Source organism: Hypanus sabinus, chromosome 4 (assembly GCF_030144855.1).
Source record: "Hypanus sabinus isolate sHypSab1 chromosome 4, sHypSab1.hap1, whole genome shotgun sequence".
NCBI classification, from domain to species: domain Eukaryota; kingdom Metazoa; phylum Chordata; class Chondrichthyes; order Myliobatiformes; family Dasyatidae; genus Hypanus; species Hypanus sabinus.
Window position 1 is genome coordinate 21,137,519 of NC_082709.1, and position 11,446 is coordinate 21,148,964.

At 44.3% G+C, this 11,446-nt stretch overlaps 1 protein-coding gene across 8 annotated transcripts in view; it reads right to left on the minus strand.

Moving 5' to 3' along the window:
- fmnl2a (formin-like 2a) overlaps positions 1-8,127 on the minus strand; it is a 227,651-nt gene extending 219,524 nt beyond the window's left edge. For 6 of the 8 annotated variants that reach the window (XR_009511576.1, XM_059966539.1, XM_059966541.1 and 3 more), the window contains exon 1: positions 7,504-8,127. Coding sequence is in view for 7 of the 8 variants with exons in the window: in XM_059966539.1 (XP_059822522.1) it covers positions 7,504-7,620 (117 nt within the window). In the remaining variant the exon portion in view is untranslated. The remainder of the gene's footprint in view (positions 1-7,503) is intronic. The other 2 variants (XM_059966538.1, XM_059966540.1) reach the window with 1 other exon arrangement.
- Between the last annotated feature and the right edge of the window lie 3,319 nt (positions 8,128-11,446).

An 11,446-nucleotide genomic window follows, 5' to 3' on the forward strand; every position in this document is an offset into this window, starting at 1 on the left:
TGATATTAAAACCTGATTCTGAAAAGTATTTAAATACACAACTTTCCAAGCCACAGCTGACCTCTAGAGAGTAACTCAGAAGAGGATGAATCTATTTAATTATGATTCATAATAATCAAAAGGAGTGTAGTCACATCTAGTAAGGTTGAATAAGTCGACAATTTCTTTCACTGACTACTGAGGAACAGAAAGTAAACTAACACCTTATATACAAATACAAGGTCAAAACTTGCTTCACGATTGAGTATCAGGTTTACATCCTAACAGTTGCTCAGGGCGTTGTATTCCTCTAAGTAAACTTCTTGGCCAATTGAACAGGGGATTCACAGGTATCAAAATATCTGCACAGCTACTCAACACTAAAATTTAAAGGCAAAAATAATTTTTTAAACTTTCCAATTGGGTGTCAATGAAAAGGAAGAGAACGTTCCAATGAGGAAACACGAGGAAATCTGCAGAAGCTGGAAATTCAAACAACACACGCAAAATGCTGATGGAACACAGCAGGCCAGGCAGCATTATAAGGAGAAGCACTGTCAACGTTTCGGGCCAAGACCCTTCATCAGGACCCTTCACCTAGTCCCACCGACCTGCATTCAGCCCATAACCCTCCATTCCTTTCCTGTTCATATACCTATCCAATTTTTTTTATGACAATATCGAACCCACCTCTATTACTTCTACTGAAAGCTCGTTTCACACAGCTACCACTCTCTGAGTAAAGAAGTTCCCCCTCATGTTACTTGTCCAATAAAATATCCAAAATCTTCTCATGCCCATTTGAAAAGGACAAGTCTCGTCCAGAGTGAGTTTTATTGAGCCAATAAAAAGAAGAGAGTTGTAAGCAGAGAGGCCATTGTTGGAGCAGACCAGTGTTAGAGTGGGAAGGTATGGCTCAGCAGGTTTCAATGAGAATAGGCTTGAACAAGCACAGATGGAGGTTCTATAGTAAGTTTTTTTTCTGTTTATTTGTCTATTAGAACACAGCTACTGCACTGAAAATGCAGTCTGACAGTTAGTGTTATATTCCTTTGGGAGACCTCCAGTCCCCCTAATAACTACATCTGCACGAAGTGCCTCAAGCTGCAGCTTCTTAGGGACCATGTTAACAAACTGGAGCTGTAGCTCGATAATCTTTAGCTCATACAGGAGAATGAAGAGGTGTCAGGTAGAAGCTACAGGGAGGAAGTCACTCCTAAGTTGCAGAAGGCAGTTACCTGGGTGACCAACAAGAAAGGGAAAAGGAATAGGTCGCCAGTGCAGAATACCCATGTGGCAATTCTCCTCAATAATAAGTATACTGCTTTGGATTCTGATGGGGGGGGGGGGGGAGTAAGAGACAGCCTACAAAGGGGTAACTGCAGGAACCGGATTTCTGGCACTGAGTCTGGCTCCGTGTCTCAAAAGGGAAAGGTGGGGGGGGGGGGAGGGAGAACAGCAGTACAGTAGTGATTGGGGATTCCACAGTGAGAGCAGCAGACAGGAGATTCTGTGGACATGAAAAAGACACCCAGATAATCCTTCCAGGTGCCAGGAACAGGGATGTCTCGGATTGGGTCTACAACATTCTAAGTGTGGAGGGTGAGCTGCAAGAGGCCACAGTACCTACTGGTACCAATGACACGGGAAGGAAAAGGGAGGATGTCCTGAAGTGAGAATATAGAGAATTAGCACAAAGCTGAAAAGCAGGTCCTCCAGGGTAGTAATCTCGAGATTACTGCTTGTGCCACATAAGAATAGAAAGATTTGGCAGACAAATGCATAGTTGAGGAATTGGTGCAGGGGACAGAGTTCAGATTTCTGGATCCTTGGGATCTCTTCTGAGGCTGGTATGACCTGTACAAAAAGGACAAGTTATACCTAAACTTGAGGGGTCCAATATCCTTGCGGGCAGGTTTGCTAGAGCTGCTGGGGATGGTTTAAACTAACTTGGCAGGGGGATGCGAAGCAGAGTGATGGGGCTGAGGATGGGCATTTAGTGCACAAGCAGATGCAGTGTGGAGCGAGACTGTGAGGAAGGACAGGGAGATGGTAGGGCAAAATTGCAGTCAGGGAAATGAGTTAAAGTGCAACAAAGATTTCAAAGGTACATTTAATGTCAGAGAAATGTATACAATATTCATCCTGAAATGCTTTTTCTTTGCAAACATCCACAAAAACAGAGGGGTGCCCCGAAGAATGAACAACAATTAAATGTTAGAACCCCAAAGTCCCCCCCAGCTCCCCTCCCTCCCGTTAAGCGGCAGCAAGCAACGGACCCTCCTCCCTTCACCTGACACTCACGCGTGCAGCAAAAGCAACAGCAAAGACAGACTTGCAGTACTCCAAAGACCACGCGTTCACCTAGTATTCAACATACCACAGGCTCTCTCTCTCACTAATAAGAGATAAAGAGACGTCTCTGTTTCACAGGGGCAAAATTAACAAGGGTGATGAGTACAGGACTGAAGGTGTGATATTTCTATGCATGCAGTATGCGGAATAAGGTATATGATCTAGCAGCACAGTTAGATATCAGCAGCTATGATGTTGTGGGCATCACTGAGCCGTGGCTGAAAGGAAGTCATAGTTGTGAGCTTAACATCCAAAGATACACATTCTATCCAAATGACAAGCAGATAGGCAGATGGGGTGGGGTGTCTTGGTTGGTAAAAAATGAAATCAAATCCTTAGAAAGAGATGACACAGGATCAGAGCTAAAGAATCCTAGTGGGTACAGTTAAGAAACTGCGAGGGTAAAAAGACGCTGATGGGAGTTACGTATATACAGGCATCCGAATAGTAGCCAGGATGTAGGATACAAGTTACAATGGGAGACAATAAAGGCATGTAAAAAGGGCAACATTACAATAGTGATGAGGGATTTCAATGTGCAGGTAATTGGGAAAATCAGTTTGGTGCTGGACTCCAAGGGAGGGAATTTCCAGAATGCCAAAGAGGTTGGCTTCTTAGAGCAGCTTGTGATTGAGCCCTCTAGGGGAAAGGCAATTCTGGATTGGGTGTTGTGTAATGAACCAAATTTGATTACAGAGCTTAAGATAGAGGAGCCTTTAGGAGACAGTGATCATAATATGGTAGAATTCACCCTGCAGTTTGACAGGGAGCAGACAAAGGTGTATCAGTATTCTGGGGGAGTAAAGAGAATTACAGAGGAGCATGAGAGATGAGCTGGACAAAGTTGATAGGAAGTGGACAATAGCAGGGATGATGGCAGAACAGCAATGGTAGGAGTTTCTGGGAGCAACTGGGAAAGGAGAGGATAGATACATCACAAATATGAAGACCCATTCTAAAGGGAGGATGAGGCAACAAGGTGAATCAAAGACAGCATAAAAATAAAAGAGAGGGCATATAATACAGCAAAACTTACTGGGAAGTTAGTGGAGTGGGAAGCTTTAAAAGACCAACAGAATGCAACTAAAAAGGCCATGAGGAGAGAAAAGGTGACATATGACAATAAGCTAGCCAATAACATAAAAGTGGATACCAAAAGTTTTTTTTTATTTTTCAGATATATAAAGAGTAAAGGAGAGGTGAGAGTAGATATTGGACTTCTGGAAAATGCTGCTGGAGAGGTAGCAATGGGGGGGACAAAGAAGTGGCAGAGGAAGTTATTAAGTATTTTGTGTCAGTCTTCACTGTGGAAGACTCCAGCAGTATGCCAGAATTTCGAGTGTCAGTGGGTAGAAGTGAGTGAAGTTGCTATTACAAAGAAGCAGAAAAATCTAAAAGTAACTCAGCTACCTGGGCCACACACCAGGGTTCAGAAGCAGGTAAGGAGATCGTGGACACGTTAGTAATGACTTTTCAAGAATCTCTAGATGCTGGAATGGTTCCAGAGGACTGGAAAATTGCAAATGTCTCTCCACTAAGGAAGGACGGAGGCAGAAGACAGAACATTATAGGCCAGTTAGCCTGACTTCAGTGGTTGGCAAGATGTCCAAGTCCATTATTAAGGATGAGGTTTCAGGGTACTTGGAGGCACGTGATGAAATAGGCCAAAGTCAGCATGGTGTCCTTAGAGGGAAATCCTGCCTGTCAAATCTGTTGGAATTCATTGAAGAAATAACAGGCAGAATAGACAAACGAGAGTTTGCTTGGATTTCAGAATGCCTCTCACAAGGTACTACACATGAGGCTGTTTAACAAGATAAGAGCCCATGTTATTACAGGAAATTTACCAGCATGGCTAGAAGTCTGGCTGACTGGAAGGAGGCAAGGAGTTGGAATAAAGAGGCCTTTTTTTAGTTAGCTGCCAGTATTCCATAGGAATCAGTGTGGTACCATTTCTTTTCACCTTATATATCAAGGTTTTGGATGACAGAATTGATTACTTTATGGCCAAGTCTGCAGACGATACGAAGGTAGGTGGAGGGGCAGGTAGTGTTGAAGAAACAGGGTGACTGCAGGAAGATTCAAACAGACTAGGAAAATGGGCTACAAGTGGCAGGTGCAATATAGTGGAGGGAAGTGTATGATCATACATTTTGGTAAAAGAAATAAAGGTGTAGACTATTTTCTAAACGGACAGAAAGTTCAAAAATTAGAAAAGGAAATGGACTTGGGCATCCTCATGCAGATGTCCTAAAGGTTAACTTGCAGGTTGAGTCAGTGGTAAGAAAGGCAAATGCAATGATAACATTCATTTCAGTCGACTAAAACATAAAATCAATGATGAAATGCAAAACTTTTATAAGACGTTGTACAGACCACACAAGAGTATTCTGAGCAGTTTGGGCCCCTTATCTAACTAAAAGCAGTGGATGAAGCCAGTGGATGTAGTGTACCTGGACTTCCAGAAAGCTTTTGATAAAGTCCCACATAGGAGATTAGTGGGCAAAATTAGGTCATATGGTATTGGGGGCAGAGTACTGACATGGATTGAAAATTGGCTGGCTGACAGGAAACAAAGAGTAGTGATTAACGGGTCCCTTTCGGAATGGCAGGCTGTGACCAGTGGGGTACTGCAAGGTTTGGTGCTGGGACCGCAGCTGTTTACAATATACATTAATGATTTAGATGGAAGGATTAAAAGTAACATTAGCAAATTTGCTGATGACACAAAGCTGGGTGGCAGTGTGAAATGTCAGGAGGATGTTATGAGAATGCAGGGTGACTTGGGACAGGTTGGGTGAGTGGGCAAATGTATGGCAGATGCAGTTTAATGTGGATAAATGTGAGGTTATCCACTTTGCTGGCAAGAACAGGAAGGCAGATTACTATCTAAATGGAGTCAAGTTAGGAAAAGGGGAAGTACAACGAGATCTAGGTGTTCTTGTACATCAGTCAATGAAAGCAAGCATGCAGGTACAGCAGGCAGCGAAGAAAGCTAATTGCATGCTGGCTTTTATAACAAGAGGAATTGAGTATAGGAGTAAAGAGGTCCTTCTGCAGCTGTACAGGGCCCTGATGAGACCCCATCTGGAGTACTGTGTGCAGTTTTGGTCTCCAAATTTGAGGAAGGACATTCTTGCTATTGAGGGAGTACAGCGTAGGTTCACAAGGTTAATTCCCGGAATGGCGGGACTGTCATATGTTAAAAGATTGGAGTGACTGGGCTTGTATACACTGGAATTTAGAAGGATGAGAGGGGAGCTGATTGAAACATTTAAGATATTAAGGGATTGGACACACTGGAGGCAGGAAGCATGTCCCCACTGATGGGTGAGTCCAGAGCTAGAGGCCACAGTTTAAGAATAAGGGGTAGGCCATTTAGAACAGAGATGTGGAAAAACTTTTTCGCCCAGAGAGTGGTGGCTATGTGGAATGCTCTGCCCCAGAAGGCAGTGGAGGCCAAGTCTCTGGATGCATTCAAGAGAGAGTTAGATAGAGCTCTTATAGATAGCGGGGTCAAGGGATATGGGGAGAGGGCAGGAACGGGGTACTGATTGTGTATGATCAGGCATGATCACAGTGAATGGTGGTGCTGTCTAGAAGGGCCAAATGGCCTACTCCTGCACCTACTGTCTATTGACATTGGAGAGAGTACTGAGGAGGTTCATGAGAATGATTCCAGGAATGAAAGGGTTAACATATGAGGAGTGTTTGATGGCTCTGGGCCAGTATATGCTAGAGTTTTTGAAGAATGAGAGGGGGGGGAACCCCATAAAAACTTATTGAATATTGAACATCCTAGAGTAGATGTGGGGAGGATGTTTCCTGTATCGGATGAGTCCAAGACCAGAGGGCATAGCCTCAGAATAGAGGGATGTTGATCTAAAACAGATATGAGGGGAAGCATCTTTCATCAGAGGGTGGTGCATCTGTGGAGGCCAAATCAATGAGAATATGTAAAGCACAGGTTGATAGGTTCTTGATTAGTCAGGGTGTCAAAGGTTACTGAGAGACGGCAGGTGAATGGGATTGAGAGGGGTAGTACATTAGCCATGAAGGTGAAACAGAGTCAATGGGCCAAATGGCCTAATTCTGCTATGTCTTATGATCTTGTAGTATCCAACCCGTGAAAACGGTGATCCTAACTGAACAGAGAGACAGGGAAGAGCTGACGTCCACTTAAAGTCTGGCCAACATCTGCCGAAGTGGAATAATTTATAAAACAGATCCTTCGGGCCCTTGCTTCAGTCGTCGTCGAAATAAACTCTCCAATTGCACAACTCTAATACCCAGAACAGTTGTGCGGTAATCGGCTTGACACCCACCCCAGCTCCACCATCGTAACCACACATAAACAAACCAGCCATTCAAAATGCTTTTCAGAATTATGAAGAGTTCAGGCCGGAAATTGGGTGGAATATACCAACACGTACTGAAAATAAAATTTCTTGTCATGTACCTGGCACAACATCAGTATCCAGGGTTACCAAGGGTAAGAGCGGCCTTGGCCAGTCTGGATACACTGGAGAGAACATTCAGAGCAGGGAGGCAGCTATATCGCCCCAAAAAAACTGTTTACAAAATTGGTGAAACTGGAAACAGAGGCGCCCCGCCCGCTGTAGCCCAACCAGCTGCACATATCAACACACAGATGTATTTCAGCAGGGGGGAAAAACTTTCTGGAATGAACGTTTCCTTAATTTAAAACATGCCCTTGCTCTCCGCCGAGTTCCATATAGCACGACCGCTTACTTCTGAAAGCTGTTGCGAGAGAAAGAACCGAGGACAACGGCAGCGCCCGCAACAGTTCCCCGCTTTGCACATTCACAAAGAAAGCATCAAACAAGTTTTGATGCAGCCTTCACCTCCGCAACCCTCACTCCGCAAGCTCCGGTGTGTACGCGCGCGTTAAATGGTCAGTGAGTAAAATCGCTGAGCTTGTGTTTTTGTCCAACACACGCCAGCCTCAGATGTGAAGCAGATGGCTCTTAACCCTTGGTTCCCTGGCTCCCCCACCCTCTGTGTAAACCTCATGGTAAATCCACCAGAACGGAGGCTAATGGGGAGGGCGTGTTAAGGGAAGGTAGACACCGAGTCCGCCACGGCTCTCTGCAAACAATGAAAAACCAGGCGATAGCCCGAAGTTTGGCAGGGGTCCCGATCACTCACCAGGACCACGATGAACCGCTCCTCCAGCTCTCCCGGCTCGGGCATAGGCACCTTCAGGGGCACGCTGTGAGCCCGCAGGTCGGTGTGCTGCGAATCCATGCTGCCGGCGTTCCCCATGGTCGTACCCCCCCGCTCGGGTGCCGACACCCACCTTCCCTCAGTTCTCGAGCACACAATTAAAAAGACGAGGGGAGGAAACGAAAATCCTGCAATCTTCCCCCCCTCCCCTACACCTCCTTCCCGCACGGCTGCAAACGGCCACTCTCTCGGGTCACTTTCTCCGGCGTCTCAGCGGCCAGCACGAAGCCGACAATGAACGCAGGGCTGCGGGTCTCCCGTCGACCATCCCAGCAGCGACTGCAGTGGGAAGCGCCGTCAGCCTCTCCACGCCTTCATCCTCCCTTCGGCGCCTCTCCCGATCGCCTGGCTGGCGGCTACTGGGCGCACGGAACCAACGGTGCGCTCTAGCTACTACTTGCACAATCTGGGCACCACTCCCCGTGTGTGCAATGCATGATTCAGGTTTAGCGGTGCAGTCTACTAATCCTGCTCCGAGGACACAATAAGCGCTTTGATCCCACACACTCAGACAGCCAGTCACCCGAACGACGTTTGCGCAACAACGGGGCTCGTCTGGGGTTGGTTTGAGGAGACTTGCTGGACTCTGGGAGTTGTAGTCTTCTCTTAACGTGCAGTTTGCCCAGGAGAACTCCAAGACTGCCACATTTTGAATTGTTCTGACCTGACAAGGGCCAGATCAAATTCTCTTCGTTGTTATTTTTTTTTGGTTAATGAACTTGTTTCGGTTTTACCTTGCAAAGTAAAGTTGTGACTTTGCGTGGGGAAATTCTAGTAGTTAGAGCTGTAATTTATATTCTGCACAGACTTCTTAAAAAGAGTAATATATTTAGGTACAAAGACATTGCCTCTTCCAGGAGTAAGTAAAAACTTGTATATAGTTACAAGCTAATGAACTTTATACGGCATATTACATATCATTAGGGTATCCAATGTGTCTATTATAAAGATTTGCATTTATGTAGCTCTTTCACAATTCCAGAGTATCCTAAGCACACTTGAATTGTAGTTACACTTGGAGTCACACAGCGCAGACACAAGCCGTCATGTTCATAACTGTAATCAAACTCCCACTTGCATTTCCAGTTTTTGGCCCATAGCCAAAACTATAGTGCTCAACTTAAATACCTCAAGAAGTATATTTTAGATACCAGCCACCCTCTGGGTGAAAAATCATTCCTCAAGCCTGCTCTAAATCTCCTATCCCTTATCTTGACTTTCTGCCCTCTGACACATTTGCTGTGGGAAAAAGTGTCTCACCCTCTACCCTATCCATGCACATCATAAATCTGTCAGAGCCCCCTTCAGTCAACTCTCCAAGAAAAACAAAGCCAGCCTAATAACAAACAAGACAAAATATGCAGATGCTGGTTATCCAGCCTAAACAGTCTCTCATCACTGCTGATACGGCTGCTCCAGGGGAACATCCTGGTGAATCACTGCTGAGGTGCATCACATCCTTCCTACCGAGTGGCAAACCACAATTGCACACTGTACATCACTTGTCCGCTGTTCTATTTTTTGGCTAATGAAGGCAAGTATCCTCGTATCTTCTGAGCCTCCTTATCTTCCTGTTATGCTGCCTTCAACATGCATACAGAGATCTCTCCAATCATCAGTGCTTCCTCAGTCTTATATGACTGGATCATTAATCCTCCCAAAATGTATCACTTTTTATTTTTCAGAATTAAATTCCATCCACCTTTTCTCTGCCCACCTTGTTAACTCAATGTCATCAGTACCACCACTTTTCAACTTGCCGGCAAGATTACTAACCATATCTCTCCATTCTCATCAAATAGAAACGGCCCTGGTACCAATATCTGATATGTGACTGGTCACAAGCCTCCAATTATAAATAAGTAAGATTCTTGCCAGAATGACTGCAATCATCTGCACAAACTTCACCTCTATAACTAGGAGCATCAGAGATACAAATGTCACTCCCCACCCCCCACCCACCATGTCTAACTCACTATACTTACAATTAGATCTCCTGTCTCTATATCATTACTTTAACTGGTGTTTTATGAATTCCTCCCACAGCAGAACAGTGCAGATTAGTTTACGCTTCCATTTGATTTCTCAAATATCTCAGGAGCAACTTTTTGACGAAGTTCATTGGTATGAATTGACTAGTATCTTAAGATAATGTTCTCATTCAGCTGCTCTTAATGTATAACTGATGAGGCTGGTAGAGACTTGGTTTAATATAACATCTGCTTGTTGGCAATTACCCTGCCCCAGGATATCATGGATAAAGACTCAACTATTTTCTGCCCTAATCAATGATTTTCTCTTCTTAATAAGGTTATATGAGGGAATGTTCACTGATTCCCTTCAATTCACAATACTTCAACAAATAAAGATCAACGAGGCTATTGACTCATTTTAGGGGACATTGAAGTTCACTTTGCATGTGTTCCTGAATTCTGGTTATTCTTTTCTTGTTGGTTTTGAGTGGTTTGATCATAAGAACATAAGCAAGAAATAGGAGCAGGAGTAGGCCATCCGGCCCATCAAGCCTGCCCTGCTTTTCAATAGGATCATGGCCAATCTGTCTGTAAACTCAGCTCCATCTACCTGCCTTTTCCCCATAACCCTTAATTCCCTTACTATGTAAAAATCTATCTAACTGTGTCTTAAATATATTTAGTGAGGAAGCCTCAACTGCTTCCCTGGGCAGAGAATTCCACAGATTCACCACTCTCTGGGAAAAACAGTTTCTCCTCATCTCTGTCCTAAATCTTCTTTCCTGAATCTTGAGGTAATATCTCCTAGTTCTAGTCTCACCTACCAATGGAAACAACTTTCCTACTTCTATCTTATCTATCCCTTTCAAAATTTTGTATGTTTCTATAAGATCCCCTCTCATTCTTCTGAACTCCAGAGAGTGTAGTCCCAAGCGACTCAACCTCTCCTCATAGGTTAACCCTTTCATCCCTGGAATCAACCTGGTGAACTTCCTCTGCACTGAGTATATCCAAAGGCAGTATATCCTTCCAGGATATTGATCAGGGCAAGTAATGTAGACTATGGCACTTTGGCAAAGAATGTTCTTGTGGGCTGAAGTTGACTAGCTGCACAGCACTGAACTGAACTAAACAGAACAGAACACTACTGGATCGCTGATTTTCCATGTTTGTTTGCTTGCTTTTTTCTGTTCGCGCAATTTGTTCTTTTTTTGCGCATTGAGTGTTTAATGTTTTCTTGAACGGGTTCCATGGTGTTTCTTTGTTTCATGGGTGTCTGCAGGAGGATGAATCTGAATTGTGTTCTGTATACATTCTTTGATAATAAATATACTTTGAATTGTTGAATCTTTGAATAAAACAGTTAATGCTAGATGCAGCAAGACCAAGGCAATATTCAAGGATGGGCTGATAAATGACAAGGAACATTTGAGCCAAAGAATTTCAAAACAACAACCACAACAAATAAAACAGAATCTAAACACCACACTGGGCAAGAAACATCAAGTCCTACAGTTAACATCCTGGAGGTCACCGTTGACTTAGAAATGCAGTTGGATTAACCACACAAGTAGTTTGGCTGGATATCCTGTGGAACATGAGTTATCTCTTGATATCCCAAAGCAACCATCCTCAAGGCACAAGCCAGGACTCTGTTGGTATATTACCCACTCCCCTGGAAGAGATTCCCTGGCTGCATCAACTTTAAAAAGATCCGTCATCAAGTGTAGCCCACTTGGTTGGCTCTTCAAAGTGCACTATGAACGTTCACTTGTTCCACCACTGCCAAACAGTGAACATTCTGTAAAAAGCACCGCATCGACTCTCACAGTCTACTGCAAGTGCATTTCCCATGCCCATGACCTCTACCGCCAAGAAAGAAAGGGTCCGTG